A 24,079-nucleotide genomic window follows, 5' to 3' on the forward strand; every position below is an offset into this window, starting at 1 on the left:
GAGGCTTTATGGCTTTGACATTTGGTGAGAGAGCTTGGCATTATAGAGATTCCTATCCTTCACTGTGATAGTCAGAGTACTATCATGCTATCACGGAATCTTGTCTTTCTTGCAAAGACAAAGCACATACAGGTGAAGTATCATTTTATTAGGAATGTACTTGACATCAAGAGCATTGAGTTGGTCAAGGTACATATAGATGATAACCTTATAGACCTTCTCACGAAGGGTCTTCCAACAGAGCGGTTTGCTCATTGCCGCTAGATGATGGGGGTTGGATAGTATATGTGTATTTCAGCTTTGTACATACATAGACTTAGCTGATTCTTTCCTCTACCTTTGGGCATGTTGCCTTTAGGTAGGAGGTTGTTCGGAATAAAGGCTCGCCATGCCTTTTACGGTGTTTGGGTGTGCACACACCCTTACACATGTACTTTATATATATTATCAAAAACCTAAAGTAGTACACTTTGTCATTGTACCCACACATTGAGTGTCGTGCCCTCACTCTCTTTCTCACTCTACTTTGAACTTTGCATTCACTCCCTCTCTCACTATGCATGTCTCCAAACTGAACATTCAAAATATTATGCATAATATTCAGTTCCTAATGAATAGAACTATTTACAAAGGGCCTTTTGGCCAACGAAGGTGATTCAGATAGGTAGAAAACAACACAAGAATCACAAAGTAGGCATAACAAGGCTGATGTACATGATATCCATTCACACGGTAGCCATCTCTTTGAGGATCACACTAGTAGAAACCGCGCAACTAACTTGCCACAATGAGAGTTTTTTAACACGATCCACATGACCATGGATACCTCTAAGGATTACATTAGTGGAAACATAAACCATGAAACTAACTTGCACAATAACAGTCCTTGAACATGACCCACACGACCATTCTTCGTAAGAGGTGTGTTGTCTCCAATTGGTAAATGGTTGTGGATGGCATCTTGTCCAAAACCCATGAATGACTGATTTACATTGACTTATACCTAAAGTCTGTACTTAGAAATGTAAACCCAAACCTATCTAGCAATTGAGCATGAAATAAAATACCTCTAACGATTGTGAATGTAGAGCTCAAGATCGATACCCAATGCCAAATACGAGTGCTGCAGTGTATTGCCAATGATCACAAGGGTTGCCAAGAGTGCCAGGAGCCTTTTAGAGGCTGGAGGAGTAGTTGACTTGATTTGTGGAGATTAGGCTAGGAACAGACACAAATCTTGTAGCGTGTCTTGGGGTGTTGCAGGGTGTGCTGAGGAAAATGGGGGGCGAGGCAAGCTCCAAGGGTTGCCAAGGAAGGCCTGGAAGAGGTCCAATGCAACTGGAAGTAGCCTAAAAGACATGGAGTATCAAAAGCATACCTTCAAATGAGAAGCCATGGTTGGCAATAAAGAAACCTTCAAATGTAAGCTGAGGTAATGCCGGACCAAGCTTGACCTCACGGGAAGAGGGCTTTGATACCGGTTCAAGGGAGTGAGCCTAGAAGTGGAAGCATGGAGCAGAAGCAAGAGCTATGGTGGAAAAAGCAAGAGGCAGAGAGAGAGAGACTCAAGATGTGGGAACTCCAACAATCACAATGTGTGATCAGCCTTCCGTTTATTTAAATGCCATTGAAAGAATAATGAATGAAGTGATAGTGATGGGTGTGTTGAGCTAAAATATGCATTACTTGCTGATTAGCCTCTTAAACAGCCCCAAAACACACTAAAAATGCTCCTTTAGAGTAAAACCCTTAAACGGGGAGCGGTTTGAGAGAGTTCAGTGGAAACTCTAAAACGGGGAGCGGTTCGAGAAAGTTTAGTGGAAACCCTTATTTTTGGGGCGCCCTTCCACATCTATAAATAGACAGGCTGTCCCCATTCAGCCATCATCCTTGTTTGCAAGTTACACCAGCCCACACACCCTCTGCTGCTGTTGGCGCCCAGTTTCCAGCCTGCAGCCCGCCTCCATCTGCTGTCCAGCCATCATCGATTGCAGCCACATCATCTTCAGCCTGTCCATTGCTGTAGGCGACAACTCTTAGTTGCTGGCGACTGCTCCAAACTGTCCCCCATGTTCAGCCTGCTGTCCATCATCTCCAGGGTTAGCCAGCCTACGTTTTTAGCATTGCAGGCCGTGACACTCTCAGACACTGTTTCAGCCTGCTGTTTACAGCAGACTGTGCACAGTTTCCAACTCCCGATCGGTGGTACACTGTTGCGTTTACTAGTTTCTAGCCTCCAGACTGCTACGTTTTGGTGACCAGCCTGTTGCTATTCACTATTCAGCACTCCTACACTTCGACTGGTGGTCATAGACTTGGGATCCGTCTTCGGTGGACGTCACACTCCGACATTGCTCTGCCCTTGAGCACACTGTACACTCTTACAATCATTTACAACATTCATTCATTTCAGAGTTGTGTTTTCTCTCTCCCTTTTGTTTGTGTTTGAGTTTTGAGTTTTGCATTTAGGGTTTGAGTTTTGAGTTTTGTGTTTAGGGTTTGAGTTTTGCTCTCTGTGTCTGTGTCTGTGTCTTTGTGTTTCTGTCGTGGTCGTACACTCTGTGTGTCCTCAATGCAAACCCTAGCAGCCTTCCTCACATGGTATCAGAGCCGGTGCTCTTATAAAGAGTATCTTGCAGATATTGTTGAGAGCTAGTCTTTATGCGAAGCACACAATACGACTCGTAACCGAATCGCAATGTCCCAGATATCTTCTTTTCCAGTTCCTATGATGTCTTATCAGGCTTCTCCATCATTGGAGGCCCTGAGACGGCATTATGGACTTGGTGAGGACGACGACACTCCACCTTCACTAGTTTTCACTAACATGACAGAGGAGGACTTTGAGGAGTACTATCGCAACAAGTATGGTGATGTTTACACCCCTCCTACCAGTTTTGCTACCACATCCGGACCGGTTGGTGAGGCTGGCCACCTCTCCGATCATGGAGGACATACGGCATTCGGAACGTTTGGCGATCCATCTTCATCATCTCCGCCAGGTCCAATGTCAGGTTTGTACAATTCTTTTGTGTTGCATGAATCAAAACCCTTGCATGTTTCTTCTTTTAAGGTATAGGATCCGGATGGCTTTGCATATGTGAACTTCAATAGAGGGGCTCACAAAGTAGATGAAATTCAGGTACCATCTACAACTTCTGTTTCATTTGAGTATATCACACACACTTCTCACTTACCTCCCATTCCACCCTCTTCTACATCACACCTTGATCATCTCTCATCATATTTCCAAAATCTTGGATTACACTCCACATCTGTATCACACACCCTAGGGGTTGGATCTTCCATCTCCGCTCCTAGCACCTTTTTCTTCTCCACCCCATTCTCTACCTCTTTGCACCATGGTACTTCGTCAGGGGGAATGCCACCCTTTAACACAGTGCCTCTCACCTTTCAGCAAATGAGCACACCCATAACTCGTTGGTCGACTGTGATGGGCATCCCCCTCACTATCCCCAGCTTCACATCTCCCATGACCACCATACGCAGGGGTTTCCATCCTCAGCTTATGGTGCGTCTTCACACTCTCCTTGGGTTACACTTATGCAGGGATTCCCATCTTCTGCTACCTGTGTTCCCATTCCACCTCCTTGGGTTCCTCATGTGGCTACCATGCCCATGCCTAGTCAGCCCATCCCTACCTATGGATCCACCTTGCACACTAACCACATGCCTAGTGGGCACTCTGGGGCCCATTCCCAAGTGTATTCCACTCCCCCATCCTATCCCCACTACACTTTTTCACACTATCCATCTCCGAGCACTACCACTCCTGTTGCAACGGCCAAGAATGCCTTCACAGATAAGACACATTTTAACGGGTCAAATTTCACTACTCGGTCGAATTTCTTGCAACAAGTGCTCGAGTCTCAGGGTCTTTGGGACCTCGTTATTGGTCTAGAGCCTATGCCGGATCCTTGACTAGCTCACCCTGACTACATCCGTCAATGGAGAGTCCACAATGCTACAGCCAATGTTGAGCTGATGCAAGGATTGCTTTCTGAGTTTCACTCTTCGTTACAGCACTTCCCGCTCGCGTCAGAGTGTTGGAGTCACCTTCTTGACCGCTATGCGGCTCGTGATCGTACTCGGCGCATCAATCTCGACTTTGAGCTTCAAGAGTCCTCTCTTAAGGAAGGGGATGATCTGAAAGTCAAGCTGGCTGACCATAGGCGGTTACTTGCCGAGTTCGCCACTATTGGCTCTCCCAAGTCAGATGATGATCAGGATCAGGTTACATTTTTCTTCAATAAGTTGCCCGCAAAATACTTCGATTTCATTCAACACATCATCTCTCAACCTCGATTGCCAACCTTCTACGAGTTTGAGTGTTAGTTCTTGCATTACGCAAGGCTGCATGATCAAGTCCACAAGAAATCCTCATCACAGCCTTATTCAGAGTAGAGGGGGTTAGTTGTCTGTTCTTCGGGAGGGAAAACCACCAATGGCAAGAACTCACTAGATGCGAAGGCAAGTCAATCAAACGGTGACTCCTCTTCCTTAGATGGAACCAAAGAATCAAGACCTATCTGGCAGCAACTCCCTAAGAAAAACCGGTTTTGCACACACTGCCAGAGAGCAGGCCATGTGGACGAGGAGTGTCGCTCCAAGGCCCAAGGTCTTCCACCTAAAAAGCCTCAGCAGACTGTTGTGACTCCACAGTCCAGAGGGGCTACGCCTTTGGCTCCTGCTTCATCTGCTCCTTTAGCACCCATTGTTGCTGCTGGACATGTGACTCAAGTACAGCCTCAGCAGTCCATCTCTTTCACTACCCCTGACAGACTGGTTGATTGGTCTGCAGGTTCCGATCCTGTTGCACTTCATGCATCTATCTCACCTTCCTCCCCACCTCGTCAGGTATTCCCTTGGTAGAGCCCTGCTACTGGATGTACATGATGGTAGCCACCTTCTTAGACTAGCATGTCTCTAGGTCCTTTCGGATACCCTAGGTTTTAACATTTATTTTTGGCACTCTTAGAGTCGGACCCATAGGATTTTTGTCTTTACATTTTAAGTCTTCCGCTGTATTTACTCGCACAAATATACACATTTGCATCCTTGCATTTGTTCCTTCAGTTAGCTTTTCATTTTAGTTTTGTTTTGTTTTTGGAGCATCTCACTATTGACCTCTGTGATTGAAGACTTTGATCTCCTTTGCAGGTTTTATTTTTAGTGTAGGGCTAACATTTAGGTTTGGTCAGTTCTACCTGGGCTGGAGACTTGGGATGCGTGCCGTTTCTTCATGGTTTCATAATCCTTGGAGTTTTGCTTTTCTATTAGCATGGAGGCTTCTCCTCCCGAGGCGGATCGTGCAGTATCTCTCTTGATGCTATCATGGCGGTGACTTCTACCTAGCTCTTTCAGCTGGGATGCTTCCTTCTGTCTTCATTCCTTATGGTTCTCGGCACCAGACGAAGACCGATATCAGGCTCCTCTTTCTACTTCGGTATGTACATCCAGGTTGAGAGGGAGTTCCTAGCCTTCTTGGTCTTCTACAGGCTTCAACACTTTGTCTTCCACATCGGCTTCTCCCCCTTGTTGTACCTTACCCTTTGCATTGTATGATTTCATTATCTTTGTACTAGGGCACTTGGGCAAGTGAACAATTTTCCCATGAGGGAAACTGTCCAAGTGGCACGTGCTGCATGAGCATTCTTCAGCATGTAGCATACTTTGCATCTCATTGTGCAGAGCACCACTTGAGCGGATTCTAAGCTGTTTCCACCGGCAGCTGTTGTTACCAGACCACCATCATTTTTCATCACATGGATATCTCATTATCTACTTTTTCTTGCCATTGACACCCTGAGTGGATGGGTTAGCTTGTACTGTTTTGTGATGTGTTGGGTGTACCCTCCCACTCCTGTCTTCTGGGTCACTATTCCTCAATCGGCTGCATTCCATAAAATTTACCACACTTATTCAAAAAAAAAAAAACACACAAAGCTCAATGTGGTTCCATCCGCCTTTGTAGGACTTGGTAGGCCACTGGGCAGCCGACGTGCACCCTTTGTCCAATGCCCTGTCCTCTCTGGGGTGACTACTTGGATTCCCTTGGTAAGATAACCATCGCCTCTATAGTCTTGGTAGGCCACTGGGCAGCCGACGTGCACCCTTTGTCTGATACCTTGGTTGCTTTGGGATGGGACACCTTGGGGTAAGTATACATCACAATGGATGGCCTAACCTTTCGGCTCAGTTTTGGGCCTAAGAGGGTGCGTTGAGCAAAAATATGCATTACTTGCTGATTAGCCTCTTAAACAGCCCCAAAACACACTAAAAATGCTCTTTTAGAGTAAAACCCTAAAACGGGGAGCGGTTCGAGAAAGTTTAGTAAAAACCTTAATTTTTGGGGCGCCCTTCCACATCTATAAATAGACAGGCTGTCCCCATTCAGCCATCATCCTTGTTTGCAGGTTACACTAGTCCACACACCCTGTGTTGCTGTTGGCGCCCAGTTTCCAGTCTGTAGCCCACCTCCATCTGGTGTCCAGCCATCATCGACTGCAGCCACATCATCTTCAGCCTGTCCATTGCTGTAGGCGACAGCTCTCAGCTGCTGGCGACCGCTCCAAACTGTGCCCCACTACTGTTCAGCCTGCTGTCCATCATCTCCAGGGTCAGCCAGCCTGCATTTTTAGCATTGCAGGCCCTGACACTCTCAGACATTGTTTCAGCCTAGTGTTTACAACAGACTGTGCATATTTTGCAGCCCCTGATCGGTGGTACACTGTTGCGTTTACCAGTTTCCAGCCTCCAAACTGCTGTGTTTTGGTGACCAGCCTGCTGCCATTTACTAGTTAGTACTCCTACACTCCGACTGGTAGTTATAGACTTGGGATCCGTCTGCGGTGGATGTCACACTCCAACATTGCTCTGCCCTTGAGCACACTGTACACTCTTACATTCATTTACAGCATTCATTCACTTCAGAGTTGTATTCTCTCCCTTCTTCTGTTTATGTTTGAGTTTTTGTGTTTGAGTTTTGAGTTTTGCGTGTAGGGTTTGAGTTTTGCCCTCTGTGTCTGTGTCTGTGTCTGTGTTTCTGTCGTGGTCATACACTTTGTGTGTCCTTAGTGCAAACCCTAGCAGTCTTCTTAAGAGGGTGCCTGCCACTTGCAGTGTACAGGTTTGCGGGTATGCGGGTACTGTCAGTGTAACTAATATACGGGCAGCTAGGCATGGGCGCCTTTACTTTCAACACTGAACAGGGTAGCTTATTGGGGAGAGTAGGAGCAGCAGGGCAGAGTTGAGGTGGCGCAGAGGTGAATTAGTGCCTAGTACAGATTGCAGGCGGTAGTGGTGCTCAGGGTGCAGGAGGTGCATTGGGTAGCGGCAGTTTGGCAAAGGTGCCTGGGGGCAGCGGTGTTGTTGGATGATGGATAGTATGGCAATGGCATTGTTGGGCTGCGGAGGCGTTGTAGGAGTAGGCTGAGGTGAAGGTGCTGCTTGTGATAGAAATTGACGAGGGCAGTGCTGCTATTGGTGTAGTCTTTCTATGCTCCAACATAGCAGCTTTTGTCTTATGCCAAGTAACAAGGGTGCTAGCTGCTGCTTTGAGGAAATATCAATGCCTACATGGCAGCCTAGGTATCTCATAGAAGTGCCACGGGGGAGCCAAGTGAAATTCTCATGTGGTTTTGGATCTATCTACCAAGTATCACATATCCAAAATCGATAGGATTTGTGCCAACTAATAAGAGCTTGTGAAGCTCTGCAGAAGACCTTCATTGCAACTACAAAATCTCTAAAATTCTCCTTATCCCTGTCCAAGTAAACAGATGTGTCATTTGCAAACTCTACATTTAGCAACTCCTTTAGCTCTAGAATGGGAAGTCTGATGCTGCGAATGCTAGTATTCCTATCTCTCACAAAGGAGCTCATAGCATCTGCAACAAATAAGAAAAAAAGTAGTGCAAGGGGGCATCCTTGTCTTACTAATCTTTGAATATTGAATTTGGCACCTTTGGTGTCACAAATGAGGATCTAGCTGTGAGTTGATGAATATAGAGCTGAAACACCTTTGATCCATTGCTCTGGAAAACCCATTCTCAACATGGTGCCCTCTAGAAACTCCCAATCAACTCTATCATAGGCCTTCTCAAAATTGAGAAGAAAAACAAGGAGATTTTGTCCCTTGGATCGTGCAAGAGCTATGGATTCCTAGAAGGTGAAAATACAAGGATGCTGTGCTCTTGAACAAAACCAATTTGGGTAGAGTGAATGAGGTCTAGCAGCAAGAGAGAGAGTCAGAGGCTGATCACTTTGGCTAGGATTTTATACGTTGTTTCGAGCAAAGTGACTAGTCTCCACTGGATGATCTCTAGTTTGTCTCCGTTGCCCTTTGGGATGAGGTGAATCAATCCCTTTGACATCCTTTCTGGTATATCTCCAAATACCATGGTCTCATGAAATGTTGCTGAAAGTCTTGTGCTGATCATCTTTCCATAGCTCAGGAAGAAAGCCTTGTCCTATCCATCATCCCTTGGGCACTTCCTTGATGGTAGTGCTAGCAAGGCCTCAACGATCTCCTTCTCTGTGAATGGGCCATCAAATTGACAAACTCCTCCTCACTCCCTTCCTCTCTTTGATGAGAAACTGGATCCACCTCTCTCTCCATGGGAATCTCTCCCTCTTTCTGAGTATCATGTACGTGAGAAATAAACTTCTCGCTGGAGGCCTCAACTACAAGATCCATCTCAAGTGGTCCAGGTGCATCCATCACTACCTCACAAGGTTGGGGGGTGTGAGCTAGCTGCTTCATCCCACATGGATGGCTATCCTCTGAAGAAGTACATCCTTCCTTGGGGATCTTGACAATCACAGTTGACCTATCCTCTCCCTTTTGGGCGTCACATTGTCCTTCTCGTCGTGCTTATGATAGGCCTTATGATTCTCTTCATGAGGCGGTCTCGTTCTGCTAGCCCCTCTCACAGATACCTCTCAACCCGACCTTGTTCTCTTCTCGTCTGATCCAACAACGGTGGCGAGGTTGGTCCTAACACATGATATTTCTACCATTCTCTTTCTTAACAAAAAAAAAGGAAAAAAAAAAGAAAAAGAAAAAACAAACAAAATTGTTATGGGAGAAAATGAAGAACTCCCCCCTTGTCTTTGTCTCTACCTCCTTTTTTTAGTGGCTCATCTCCTCTGCAGCTCCCTCTCACTCCTGTGAGGCAAGAGCCCTCCCCCTTCATCGTGAAAGGAGTCCAGGAAAGGCGTAGTATTCTGTCTCCTCTGCTCCATCCTAGGGCAATTTGCTGCAAGGTGGCCTACCATCCTGCAAGTGAAGCACTGTCTTGGGAAACCAGTGTAATATATCGTCTGAATCATACACCCTCTGTGCATTGGTGGAATATATCATCTGAATCATACACCCTCCATGCATTGGTGGAATCTAAATGGCTCGAGGAAGGGAGCCCAATGTTGAAGTTGGGACCATAACTCTGATTGATGGGTGCTGAGGTCATCGCTCCACCACTGCCTCTACAAAGGTCCTATTCCACTAAATGACACCCACAAGCTTTGCCAATTTGGGCTATATGAGGCACGGAATACTTATCGAGGCCAGGGAGGTGTTCCATGATAGCCATGCCATTGCTAAGTGTGGAATAATCCTTGCCCTCAATCCATCTATCAAAGAAGGTAACTCTAGTTTGGACGTTTAATGGGCTAGTGGCAAGTGCTGTTGTAGACTGCTCCACCTCATTCCATGCTCCATCTTCAAAGCACCTCATGTGAATTCACCTCCCTTTTAGATCTAGAGGTATGCCAAGTAGTAAAGTGAAGAGTTCTCCTGCTAGGAAACAATCAAGCATGAAAGAAGAAAATATTGTGGTATTTTGGTTCCTTGAGTCAGATGAGGATTCAGATGAATAGAACCAAAACACAGCCAGTAGCCACCTCCCATTGGCACAGACAGGGCATCTCAGATCATTTTTTATCAGATTTTTGGTGGAGGCTACATGATAGCTTCAGGGCTAGGAAGATGTCCCCTTTTCCATGTCTATTAGCCAATAGGAGCTTAGTTGTTGGCACTCAGCTTGGATATGATAGGGACCTGGTGGCATGCACAAGATGCAATGAGCCAGAGGAGACAGAGGCATTGCCTATGAGACTATCCTAGAGCTGAAGAGGTACATAGGAGCCCTCGGGTTGGTATTCTACAGCACAACAGAGGCCATTGTTGTGACTTGGGAGGCTGTAGCTTGGGTCAAAGGCAGAGGCCCAGCATTTGACTATGAGGATGTTTGTGGGAGCCTTTCTTTCCTCATCATAGGACAACATCTGAGTAGGGCCCACAGTCTAGATTACTCGTAGGCATAGTGGACCTTGGGACAGTCACAAATGGAAGTTGATTGGTAATGTTATAGCTTGGTACAGCTGGACCATGAATTGCAGTCATGCAATAGACCTTTAGGATGTATCCACTGCAGAGACTCTTTCAAGGATTTAGACAGAGATCATCCACACACTCTATGAGAGGGGGAGATGATGCAAGGTGGCTCTGAGAGGAGGAGCAGGAGGGATGCCTTCTTGTGGACTTGGGTAGCTTTTTTCATACAACCATTGTATTGGGCAGTTTTTCTCATAGTCCACTGGATTGGTTGTTCACACAACCATTGTATTTATGATGTACTTAACTACTCTCTGTAGTGTTCCTTGTACTTCATATTTTACCTTGGGAGGATTTTCTTTGGGGTATTATTAATGACATACATGCATGCATATCTACATACATACATACATATTAACTTAGTAAGTATGTATGTATGTATGTAGGTATACATGTATGTATGTCAATACTCATTTATGGGAGCATACTGGTGCTTCGGAGAAGGATATTGTTTTTGACAATATTGTTTTTGGAAATTAAAGAGACATCATGTGCTCTATGCTGCAATTTGTTTCTGGATTACAGATTTGAATAGATTGTGTTATACACTGGCCAGTTCAAGGCAGTTATCTCTGAAGTTTGGTCATGTGCTGTGCAATGATAATGATGATAAAGTGGAGTCTTTATTCATATTTATGAACATTTGAATAGAATGAAAGTGATAGTTGAAAGAAAATTATTTCAAATGCAGGTTTTCTGCACAAAGAGCAAGCCAAATTGCAATGCTTGTCCTATGCGAACAGACTGCAAGCATTTTGCAAGTGCATATGCAAGGTTTTATCACGCCTTAACTTTAGAACAAGCTACTTCTAAGTCAAAAATTGTTTAATGTTTCAACTAAGCAGTGGACATCAGAAACAAAAATTCATTTAGGGAACAATTGCCTGAATATTGAACGTGTTTCACTTGTCACATAGGCTGTCTGTATTTATTTACTTGATTTGCCTATTTGTAAGAAAACTGAAATCGTACTCTTCAAATAAGCAAGCAGATACTATGATCTGATGCTTGCATTATTGTTTGCAGCGCCAAGCCTCGTCTAACCTGGCCAGATGCGAAGAAGCCTGAGAGTGCAGTAGCAAAAACAGCCTGCAAACCACTGCCTGTTTGCAGTGCCGGTCAAGGAGAAAAACACATGATAGAATATCCCCATTGGGAGATCTCACAGCTTTCCTCTTCTGCAAGAGCCCCACTTGTTGCAGAAGTGGATGGTGATATGTATGGTCAGAGTTTTTCATCTCAATTTTTTGTTGAAGAGCCTCCTTCACCTGAACGTGCAGATATAGAGGACATTATTGACCTTGAAGACATGGGAACAAACCTTCCATACATTTATAACAATGCATGCGATTATTCAGAAGAATTACTAGCAGGAAATATGTCTGTGCTTTCAGAAACATCCCCTTCCCTAAATCATCACCATCAATACAATCCCTTATGTGGAGGCCCAGAAACTTTTCATGAACAAGTGGGTCTCCTAACAAAAAGTACAGAGCTCAATGATTCACTTTCGTTTTCTGCAGGAATTCAGTCACATTCTTCTTCTGAGTGTAGTAACCATGAACTGGCGGTGCCATCACCAGTGAAACCGTCTCCTTTTAGTGATTCTTACACTGCAATTGAAACGCCTTCCTATGAGACTGATATTTTACCAGGAGCATCAAGTGCCATAATAATGGTCCCAGAAGGAGCCCGGCTCCCAGCTCCCAAATTGAAGAATATTGGTCGCCTGCGTACAGTTCATTATGTGTAAGCTCATAATATATGTCCTACTGTGTCAATTGGTTCATCAACATGCAGCTGAAAGAGTAAAGGATGAGTTTGTCTATTTGGATTAGTTACTTTCATTCTATTTTGCAGTTATGAGCTTCCTGACTGGCATCCACTCTTGCAGGAGGTAGGCATTTTCATTTTTTTGAACAATTATTTGTATTGATGAAACTCTCAATATGTTATTTAGAAAGACATCATTTACATGACCTTCTCACAGGTAGCAGCAGAAACACTAGAAAAAGATGATCCATGTTCCTATCTTCTTGCAATCTGGAGTCCAGGTGAATGATAAGTTTGAGCATTTGTGATGTTCATTCTTGTTATCATGGGGAACCCATATAGCCCACTCTTCAAATTTGTATGTGAAAAAGAGAAGTTTTCTTCCTGCATCATCCAAATGTTCACATGATTTGTTTATATGGTGCACCAGGAGAGGGCAAGGCTTTATTTATTGGGCCTCTACTTTTGGTAACAAATTTCGCAATGTGATGTTAGCATCTTTACTTCAGCAATAAATGAGCAATAAAGAAATAGCGGCCAGGAAAATATTTAATCCAAATGTGGACTGGAACAGTTGTACATATGAAACCATCAAGGTCCTTAAGAGGCAGTGGTTCTTCTTACATACTAGGCAGCTGCACTTAGATGTCTTTCTCTTACACAAAATCCAAATAATGTTTCAGGAGAATGAGTTTGATATATTTGCTAGGCTCTTGAGAGTTCCTGCGCAAGAGTGTTCCAGCTAGGTGCATTTAATGCTGTTCCTGAATATTGAAAATTCTAAGAGGTGCTGCTTCTTCTTAGGAGTGCACCTTCCTAACGAAAGCTCCTGCCACAGAGTGCTCCTACCTAGGTGCATTTGTGGTCATTCCAAATCGTTGTAGTTTGAGGGTTTTCTAGGTTTGGCTAATGTTGAAGGGTTATATGCACCCTCTTGTATACTACTCACTTTGTTCAGGTATGTGTTAATTGCAATACTACTCTTTTAAATCAGGGTACATGTTCATTGTGAGTGTGCACACCGTTGTGTCTTTGATTCTGCATTGGTTATCATTTGTGAGCTGACAGGGAACAATGAGATTCCTGAAGCCATGGCATCATAGGCCTTGACTAGGCTGCCTTTCACAATAATTTGATGTTCAAAAGTGTGCATGCCTGCCTCAATCTCTAAGAACTTGGGTATTTTCTTGGTGCCTTCCACAGCCTTGTGTACTTTAGAGACAATTGCTGCCTCCCGTACTTTAGGTACACCTGTGGCCATCACTCCATCAGCAAATGATGGGGAAAGGACTGTGCCAAAGAGGCGCCCAGGGTCCTCAACCAGTTGGGGGGTACTGGACCACCAGTTCAGGGGGACGAGAAGGGTAACTGGATATCAAGGGAATCCGTTATGGAGTGCAAAGGCCTCAACTGTGAAGCCATTGTACCAAGGGACTAGATAAATGACACCCTTTGCAGAGACGATCGGAGAGCTGTCAACTAGCTCTTGTGCCTCTGTGGAAGGGTGTCATACCATGAAGATGCCTTGCCCCATCAGCACCACCTCACCTATCTGGGAGGTGCCAATGTGCAAAGGGGAGTGAAGCCAATCATGAAGCTGTGCTGGGTGGAGAATGTCCTATGAACTATCCAAAGATTGCAGTCTCCTCCAATTCCTTCTCTATGGTGTGGATCGACAAGAGCTGTTAGTCAATGAATGACCCAAAAGGTGTTCGACTAGTGGGCACCTATAGACTGCTCTGATGTTGGACTAGCAGTTTCCATTGCGAGTCTTCATTGAGGACCTTCTAAGAGTGCTGCAAGACCACCGAGGTGAATGCTACTGGTGTTGGCCCGCCTATTTTAGGGTTGCCAGTCTTTCATCTCCTGGTTGTGAGCTCTTGTTAGAGTTTGGCAGAGACATGGGAATGGCATTTGTAAGTGTGCATTTCTTCTGTTTTAAGCACATTTCCTATGTTTGTAATTTGGTATTCACCCCTTGCCAGTGCGTGCCTACCTGTGGACTACCTAGGATGCCACTTGATCATTTTTCCCATTTTTCTGTCCCGTCGGACTGCCTTTATTACAGTCATATGCCATTTTTGGCAGGTCGCCCAGATTTAGGGGCCATTTTGACAGGTCAGCCAGATCTAGGGACTTTCAACTTTTTATAGCTGACCCTCCTCACTTGGTAGATACATCTTCTGTAGGTTGCTCCTCCGATTTTGGCATTCTCCTTCGTCTCAGGTGTTGCTGTTGCCATCATCATTCTCAGCCTGATCTGGTGCCCTCATTGACGCCTTGGGCTACATGCAGCGACCGATCAGTCCACACTGTTGTATTCAGCATTCATCGTCAATCAGTGCAGTTTTTTCCCTTCTTCCTGCTATCTCTTTCTTCTTTTCTTTGTGCGTTTGTGTCCTTCTTCCATTGTGCACTCTTACATGGTATCATTGCCAAAAGAGAGAACATAGAGTTGTTCGAAGCAGAAGCAACCCTTCCAAACTGTGACTGCTGCCCTCCACATCAGCGATTTGCTGAGACACAGCCATCTGGGGTATCAGGCGACAGTCCCAATCAGCGTCTTGCTGAAGCACAGTCTTCTGTGGTGCTAGGTGAGTATTTCCTTTAGCATTTTTGTGTAAATGAAACGTTTTTTATGCAGATGATAGCTTTTCTCCTCTCGGTAGACCATCTACATCATTTCTCTTGCGAAGCTATAGCTGATTTCATTGTTTAAGGGGCTGCCTACAGCAAACAAAGGTTTTCTGGGTCTTTTAGAGGTCCTTGAAGATGTCTTATCATCAGCTTGGAGGGTTTGATGATTCAAAGGATGAGGCCTCTCATCATTCCTCTGAAAGGTAGAGAGATTATCGCACTAGTTTTCACAAAGACTGAGAAGAGGAGAGGTGACCAAGTTTGTTTGCATGTCCATAGTTCCTTCTTTGCCCAAGGAGGATTGGTTGGATGGTTCTAACTAATCATTGTGGTCATGTAAGGTGGAGTCTATTCTTGACACCTTCAAACGTTGGGAGTTTGTATCCCGTCCCGTGGAGAATCCCGTAGTGGGATCAACAATGGATCGTGCTATACCTTACGGGATCAACTTGACTCTTGAGCTAGATTTTTTCTTTTTATAAGCTTATAAGATTCTATCCTAGTGCCTGTTTATAGATTAAAGGCTGCAGTGGAGGTGTGGAAGAAGCTAGCATCTTTGTATCATCAGAAGATGTTTGCCCATTGCATATCCCTTGAGAAGAAGGTTCCAATGCTGAGTATGAATAATTCTCCTTCCATGAAGAACCACATCAATAAATTGGAGGACATAAAAGATGAGCTTGCAATTCTTGGGTAGACTATATCTTCTGAGGATGACCATGATTTTATTGACTCAGTTGCCATCTCTGAAGTTTAATGTATTCTAGGGCTTAGAGATAGAGGTATTAGTGTGTCTGGCTCCGCGAAGGCTTTTACAACAGGTCCGAGGGGAGGGAAGAAGGGGAAGCCCTAGGCTAAGAAATAGGAGGATAAGATGGATGATTCCAAGGATTCCAAGAAGTCTAAGTGTCCCCATTGTGGCAAGGGCACTCATCGTGAGGAAAATTGCTAGCAAAAGTACCCTCATTTGAAGCCTAGGGATGGGTCCAAGGATTTGAAGGTCACACCTGCTACCACAGAGTCCATTTTTGCAAGTTTGAAACACATTTGAATAAAGTATATGATGATGCTAAGCCTTATGGGCTTATCTATAGTATATGTTGACTTGTGAATGCTCATCAAATCTCCTCCCAATCGATGGAGATGAAGTAAAGGGTTTTGATGACTTTGCCCACCAAGAGGTTAAAGCTTGATTTGTTACCATCTGCTAGATTTACAATTACAGGTGTGAAGTGGGTCTGGAAGACTAAGTATCTTGCAGATAGGACCTTGGACAAGCATAAGGCTTGGCTTGTTTTGGCTTGTTGCCAAGGGATTCTCTCAGCCGGTAGGTTTGGATTGCTTTGAGACTTGTACCAATAGCTTGAATGTCCACTATTTGAGCTATCTTGGCTTTAGCTGCTCATCATCATTGGCCGGTTTATTGGATGGATGTGAAGTTGGCCTTTCTAAATGGTGTCTTGGAGAAGGAGATTTATGTCTCTTGGTTTTCTTATGTAGGGAAAGGAGGACCATGTTTTATAGGTTGTGCAAGGTCTTGTATGGCCTAAATCAAGCTCCTCAAGCTTGGTACCAACGGATCGATTGCTTCTTCTTATAGAGTGGCTTTCATCATTTGGATCATGTGTTGAGCTAAAACACGCTTTTCAGCCGATTAGCATTCTTAAGCAGCCCCAAAACACACTTAATTAATGAAAAACCCTAAAAAGGGGAGTGGTCTGAGAGAGTTTCAGTGGCCTTTGAAAAACCCTGATTTTTGGGGCACCCTTCTACATCTATAAATAGACAGGCTGCCCCCATTCAGCCTCATCCTTGTTTGTAGGTTACACCAGTCCACATGCCCTCTATTGCTGTTGGCGGCCAGTTTCCAGCCTGCAGCTGCCTCCATCTGCTTTCCAGCCAGCATCGACTACAGCCACATTATCCTCAGCCTCTCCATTGCTGTAGGTGACAGCTCCCAGCTGTTGGCAACTGCTTCAGACTGTCCCAGATTGCTGTTCCAGCCTGCCGCCCATCATTGCCAGGGTTGGCCAGCCTGTGTTTACAACATTGCAAGCTCTGACACTCTCCAATACACCTTCTCCAGCTATCGCCCTATTGTTTATAGCACCTGTGCGCAGTTTCCAGCTTCCGATCGGTGGTACACTACTGCATTTACCAGGTTCCAGCCTCCAGACTACTGCGTTTTGGTGACCAGCTTGCTTCCATTCACTATTCAGCATTGGTGGTTTCAGCACTCGGGATCCGTCTCCGGTGGACGTCACTCTCCAACATTGCTCTGCCCTTGAGCACACTATACACTCTTACATTCATTTACAGCATTCATTCACTTCAGAGTTGTATTCTCTCTTCCTTCTTTTGTTTGTATTTGAGTTTCTCTGTTTAAGTTTTGAGTTTTGCGTTTAGGGTTTGAGTTTGAGTTTTGCCCTCTATGTCTACGTCCGTCTCTTTGTGTTTTTGTCGTGGTTGTACACCCTGTGTGTCCTCAATGCAAACCTTGGCAATTTTATTCACATGGTATTAGAGCCGGTGCTCTTGTAAAGAGTATGCTGTTGTTATTCTGGAGAGCTAGTCTTTGTATGAGGCACACAATACGATTCATAACCGAATCACAATGTCCCAGACACCTTCTTCTCTAGTTCTTATGATGTCTTATCAGGCTTCTCCATCATCGGAGGCCTTGAGACAGCATTATGGACTTGGTTAGGAGGACGACAGTCCACTTTCACCTTCACCTTCTTCTTCTACTCCTTTTCTAGATTTCACTAACATGACAGAGGAGGACTTTGAGGAGTACTATCGCAACAAGTACAGTGATGTTTACAGCCCTCCTACCAGTTTCGCTACCATATCTAGACCGGTTGGTGAGGCTGGCTACCTCTTTGATCATGGAGGACATACGGCATTCGGAATGTCTAGTGATCCATCTTCATTATCTTAGCCAGGTCCAATGTCAGTTTTGTACGATTCTTTTGTGTTGCATGAATCAAAATCCTCGCCTATGTCTTCTTTTGAGGTACAGGATCCGGATGGCTTTGCGTATGTGAACTTCAATAGAGAAGAACTCATGAAGCAGACGGAATTTAGATATATCTACAGCTTCTGTTTCATTTGAGCATGTCACACACACTTCTCACTTCCCTCCCATCCCACCCTTTTCTATATCACACCTTTCATCATCTTTCCAAAACCTTGGATTACACTCCACATCTACATCACACACCCCTGGGGTTGGATCTTCCATCTCCGCTGCTAGCAGCTTCTCCTTCTCCACCCCATTCTCTACCTCTTTGCACCATGGTACTTCGTCAGGGGGAATGTCACCCTTTAATATAGTGCCTCTCACCTTTCAGCAAATGAGCACACCCATAACTCCTGGGTCGACTGTGATGGGCATCCCCCTCACTACAAGTTCTTGAGTCTTAGGGTCTTTGGGACCTCATCATTGGTCTAGAGCCAATGTTGGACCCTCGATTAGCTCACCCTAACTACATCCGTCAATGGAGAGTCCACAATGCCACAGCCAATGTTGAGCTGATGCAGAGATTGCTTCTTGAGTTTCACTTGCAGCACTTCTCGCTCTCGTCAAAGCGTTGAAGTCACCTTCTCGACTGCTATACAACTCGAGATCGTAGTTGGCGCATCAATCTCGACTTTGAGCTTCAAGAGTTCTCTATTAAGGAAGGGGATGATTTGAAAGTCAAGCTAGCTGAATATAGGCGATTACTTGCTGAGTTTGCCACTATTGGCTCTCCAAAGCTAGATGACGATCAGGTTACATTCTTCTTGAATAAGTTGTCTGAAAAGTACTTCCATTTCATTCAACATATCATCTCCCAAACTCGATTGCCAACCTTCTACAAGTTTGAGTGACAATTCTTGTGTTACACAAGGCTGCATGATCAAGTCCACAAGAAATCCTCATCACAACCTTATTCAGAGTGGAGGGGGTTGGTTTACTTTGCATTTAGGGTTTGCAGCTCCAAAAAGGGGCGCCATCCTAGAAGGACTATGTCTATTTATAGGCCACTCTCTCATTTATTTCTCACGGCCGATTCATTCAGTCCATCACCTCTTCTCTCGAGCCTCTCCACTATCCTCACACCCCTTCAGGAGGACATTGCGGTTTATGGTTCGTGGCTGTCTTCATCATCTTCCTTGCTACATCACCCTTGTTCCCTTGTATCACATTTACTCCATGATTCAGAACTTCATCATTCCATTTATCAGAGTTTCTTCTCTCTTCTCTTCTCTTGTCTATGCTTGTTGAGTTCACTCAGTGTTCCTCCCCGCAAACCCTACTGTCTCGCTGGTACGTCATCTTTTTACATGGTATCAAAGCTAGATCTGCTCAAACAGCGCCAAAGATCCTCCACTTTGGTGAAGGCAAAGACCGGTGGCGGGTTCGGCATGCACTTATTTTCTTTTTTCACTGCATCAATATCTCGTTTTTGCAAGTTTTAGGTGTTTTCAGCTTGCTGCCCACACCCCTTTTGCGGAGGACATCGCAGTCTCAGCTGTCCCTTGCTGTTATCTACAGTCTGGCGCTTATTTCCAGCCTTCCACTCATAGTTTGAAGTTGTTTACAGCAGAACGACTATTGTTGATCACTCTCCATTTAGAAAATAATCTCATTTTTGCAGATTTTAGGTATTTCAGCTTGCTGCCCACACCCCAAACACAGAGGACATCGTGCTGCAAGCTGGCCATTGCTGTCTACAATAGTTTGACGCTTGTTTCCAGCCTATCACACACTGTTCAGAGCTGATTTCAGCATATTGATTGTTGCTGTTTTTTCTTGCGTTTTAAGTCTTTCTCGCTCCTGCAGCCTACGTTTTTAGTCTTTCTCTCTCCTCACCCGCACTTTTAGTATTTCTCTCTCGTCACATGCGTTTTTCAACTGGTTGCAATCTCTTACTGCTGGTCGCATCCTCCTCACACTGGCAGCTCACTTCCAGCCCTTCCATTGCCCTTCCACCCCTTGAGGTGGACATTGCGGTTTGTGCTTCACACTGCTTTCACACCCCTTGAGGCAGACATTGCAGTTCGTGGTTCATGGTGGTTGACCTCTTCCTTCTTCAGCAAGGCACACTGCTATCCATGGCTTCTTTACCAGCAGATGACTAGACTACTGGGTGCTCCTACTGTGGCATCACCGGACACACCACCGATGCTTTCCAACTTTGACCTTTGCTCCCCACCCCCCCGGAGTATATACATCTTCCACCAAGCACTCCTTGTGCCACCTCTCCTTCCTAGGCCACAGAGATCTTTCTGCATCGGCTATCAGAGTACTATGCTCAAGGCAATAAGACGCGTCTGATGCGCATAAAGTTCTTTTGAGCATATGGAGGATCGATTGGTGCTACGGCCTCCTGGAGATCGTCCCAATGCCAGTGGTAGTCTTTTCTCACTTATTTTCAGGTATAGTGGCTTCCACAACCTACAGATTTGTAGTCCAATCCATCAAGAGACAATGATTGTTTGATACCGTCTCCTCGTCAGTCCGCTCCTTCGAGAGATAGTGGTTGCTTGACTCCTTCCTCTTCTTCGGCTACCCAGTCTGCTCCACTAAGAGATAGCGAAGGTTGCCCACCTGTTGCTCATTCTCAGCCCCATCTTGACTACTCAGGTTCAAGAGGCTACCTCTGGGAGCTCTTCGGCACCCCAAATACCTTCTTCGGCACGACTGGCGGCACTTCCTTCATCCTTAGACATTTCAGAGTCCGTGATCCATGAGTTTTTGGATTCCCTATCTACTTCAGAGGGGATTTAGAGGGGGATGTTATTTCTTTGCCCTCAGAGGGGGCATCTACTTCTTCTTCAACTTCAAGGGGGGCTTCTCCACCTCCCACCTCAGAGGGGGAGCCTACTCTACTTGAAGTTCTTCACCCATCCTCTACTTTCTTGGGGTAGTTGTCTTCAACCAGTCATCTCTTCTACTAATAACCAGGATCTTCAGGTAACATCTAGATTGGAACCTCAGAGGTTGAGCCGCGACTTGGTGACGAGGCCTTCGTATTCCTTCGAGCATGGATACACAAAGCTAGTGGCTTCTCTCCCAAGGTTGAGTTTCGGGTTCTCCAGTTCACTCTGTCTATTGTTCTTTACTGTAGGCTCCCTTTCCGGTGGAAATCTTGGATCTTAGGGATCCTCTACATCTTTTTCCTCCTCTTCTCTTCTTTCCTTGGTCACTTGGTTAGCATGGAGCCACCTCGCAAGATCGAGTATGGGCATATCCTTATGGTTCTCAGCACCACACAAAGTCCAACATTCCTTCTATGCATTGCATGATTTCATCATCTTTGTACTAGGGTGCTCGGGCAAGTGAACAATTTCCCCAGGAGGGACATTGTCCAAGTGGCACTTCTTGCATGAGCGTTCTTCAACATGTAGCATTTTATTTCCACCTCACTCTTCTCTTGTTTCCCTTTTTGGGCCTAAGAGGGGGTGTTGAGAAACCCTTCACCCTTCACCCTTCCATCTCACTCTTCTCTTGTTTTCCTTTTTGGGCCTGAGCATCATAGTTGTCAGGTACAAAAGGTACGATAAAATACGGTAGTAATTGGTACCTTATGATTTTATAAGGTACGGTACGATATTAGTATAAGGTACGGTACGATATTAGTACGAAAAAAAAAGGATGATTTTTAAAATAACAAAAACCATAAATCATTAAATGATACATTATAAAATACATGATTAAAGTGGAAATAGCCATTTCATTACTGAATAAGATGAATATATGAGGGTGACCATCGCGGTCGCATGGGCTACGCAAAACATGCGATACAACTACAATCTAGTATATCTGATACAAAAAAAAAAAGAGAGACCTATGTGACATGTCATATGAATGATGAATCATGAAGCATCACTATCATCATCATCATCATCATCATCAGAACAATCTGAGTGCTCATCAAGAGAGTCTGAAGATGACTCCTTGGCATCCGATGATGAGACAGACTCATACTTATCCTCACTGATGAGGTTACTATTATCATCAAATGATGGCTCCCTAGTGGCGGCTGTGTAGGCAAGGAGGGGATGTCATCATGAGGCACAGGATGTGAGCTACTAGAGCCCTGTCTTACATATGTCTGCAAGCCACTCGAACCACCTCTCCTCGATGATGGAGGGCGTCGAATGACCATGCCCCTGCTACCATCTACTCGAAGTCCTCACCCACGAGCATGGTGACTGCGGGTGTCACTAGTATCTGCTGCTATAAGCTCTCTATAGAGCTCTGTAAAAATCATCTCCTCCTCCTCGTTCACCTCCTCATGTACACTCGGAAGAGTGTCGCCCGTCAACTTGAATGTATCAACATTCACCTACACAATCATCAATGCAGTGATGCACGTAAGATTGATCATGATTCATTGTAAATACTAAATGCTAAAGTCTAAATTGTAAAGTATAAAGTTTAAACTTCAAAGTTCAAAGTTTAAAAGTTAAAAGTTAAAACAACAAATTTTAAATGTTATGGTTACGTGTTTAAACTTTACCTGCTTCGGACTACCCATGCTCATCATAGCCCTCATTACGCATAAGTTAGTGCGGCAATAGACTAGCCGCTCTAATTGTCGTGTGCTAAGCCGATTGCGAATCTTTGTGTGAATGAGAGAATAGGCACTCCAGTTTCTCTCACATGCACCCGAAGAGCAGTCCTCGGCAAGGACCCTCATGGCTAAGGGCTGAAGGGTCTTCAGTGCGTATCCAAAGTTTTGCCACCAAAATAAAGGCTTCACAAGTGACTCTCTCCTCCAACAAGTGGGAGAAGCAAAAGCCACATGCCCTCTCTGATCTGCATAGCATCCTAGCTCCTGTATCACTGCATTGTGGTCATCAACAGGGACCACACGAGTCAAATAAGCAAGCTGGTTTGAACAGAACTCTCTATCAACCATGACCGCCGGTGACTTGTAGGTTGGATGTACCAATGCGGCAAAATCATGGATGGGCTTATGCATCCACGCCCATCTCCTCTCTGCTATCTCTAAAACATGTGCACGCTGTGTCGCTGTGATCACTGTACAAGCACGTGTCTCCGCCAATGCCGCTCTAAAGAAGTGAATGAGAAGGCCCATGGTGGACCCCTCGCAATCACTCATACGTAACACCCTATAAAAGGGAGTCACGACAATGACAATGGCACGAACTTTTTGCTAAAACTGCTCTTTAAGGCACAAGCGCTGCATGGCTTTGGCCTCCTCTGTCTCATGCTCATCCCACTCATTCCATAGACGGGACACCATTGTTTGGCGCAAGGCGGACCACACCTCATAAAGGCGCTCTAGCAATAACCACATGTAAGCAAAGCGAGTTAAAGAAGGGTTTTTCAACTCAAGTGTGCTATGCTCACGATACATTGCAAGCATCTTTACCTTTATCATGAAGAATGTGACAATTGATGTAGCTTTGCGGACCACCCTCTTCACCCACTTGAGCTCCCCAATGTCCTCCATGAGCAAGTCCAAACAATGACTTGCACATAGAGTCCACACAATGGTAGGGAACTCGGCCTCAAGCAAACGGCCCATGCGCCGACAATTCGATGCATTGTCGGTAGCAACTTGCACTACATTTGAGGGGCCCACCTACAACCACAATTTACAAATTACAAGTTATGTATAAATCAAATTTTAATCATGAACCATGAATGATGATATTATGATTTATCATTATGAAAGAAAGTGAAATAAATTTAAAACGCAAATTGCAATGTATACCTCAATGATAGCTTGTCGAATGTGGTGGTAGATGAATGCGCCCATCGTTTTTCTCCCTCTCTTGCCGGTATCTACGGCCTGCAAAAAGTAAGTGCCGAGTGGACATGAGACAAGTATGTTGATGATGCCCAGTTTCTTACGATCACTCCATCCGTTGGTGAGAATGGAGCAACCATATTTTATCCATGCGGCCCGAATAGGATCAAGGGCTCTATCAATCCTCTCCTTCTCTTCATCAATCTTTCTCGTCCTCGTGTCGTTGTATGTGACACCGGTCCATCCTTCACATGGACCTACATTGGCAATGGCTTTTACCATCTTCTTCCATTGCTCTTTCTTTAGGACATTGAATGCAAGATTGCACTCAATCACCGTGCGTGCAATTTCAATGTCCGCAAGTGGTTGCCTTTCTCTAAGAAAGGCAACCGATCCATGCACATGACCGGGTGCTTGAGAGAGAGACGATTGTCTCTCTAGCACCGCATAAGCCTCCCCTCTTTGTCTTTTACTAGAGCCC

The 24,079-nt window shown here is 45.0% G+C and overlaps 2 protein-coding genes across 5 annotated transcripts in view; one reads left to right on the forward strand and one right to left on the reverse strand.

The window, feature by feature from the left end:
- Positions 1 to 24,079, forward strand: part of LOC148028522 (DNA glycosylase/AP lyase ROS1-like) — a 303,662-nt gene that overhangs the window by 64,831 nt on the left and 214,752 nt on the right. For 2 of the 4 annotated variants that reach the window (XM_087688800.1, XM_087688802.1), the window contains exons 11-14: positions 11,109 to 11,191; positions 11,444 to 12,166; positions 12,278 to 12,314; positions 12,408 to 12,471. In XM_087688800.1, the coding sequence (XP_087544926.1) occupies positions 11,109 to 11,191; positions 11,444 to 12,166; positions 12,278 to 12,314; positions 12,408 to 12,471 (907 nt within the window). Of the gene's footprint in view, positions 1 to 11,108; positions 11,192 to 11,443; positions 12,168 to 12,277; positions 12,315 to 12,405; positions 12,472 to 24,079 lie in introns of all 4 variants that reach the window. The other 2 variants (XM_087688801.1, XR_015692494.1) reach the window with 2 other exon arrangements.
- On the reverse strand, positions 16,672 to 23,409 carry LOC148028524 (uncharacterized). Its single transcript, XM_087688734.1, has 2 exons — positions 22,339 to 23,409; positions 16,672 to 16,788 (listed from the first exon to the last, which is right to left on the reverse strand). The coding sequence occupies exons 1-2, from the start codon at positions 22,942 to 22,944 to the stop codon at positions 16,672 to 16,674; spliced, it is 723 nt and encodes a 240-aa protein (XP_087544860.1). The 5' UTR covers positions 22,945 to 23,409.

Source organism: Lygodium microphyllum, chromosome 11 (assembly GCF_053477565.2).
Source record: "Lygodium microphyllum isolate KBCC chromosome 11, Lygodium_microphyllum_v1.1.10, whole genome shotgun sequence".
NCBI lineage: Eukaryota > Viridiplantae > Streptophyta > Polypodiopsida > Schizaeales > Lygodiaceae > Lygodium > Lygodium microphyllum.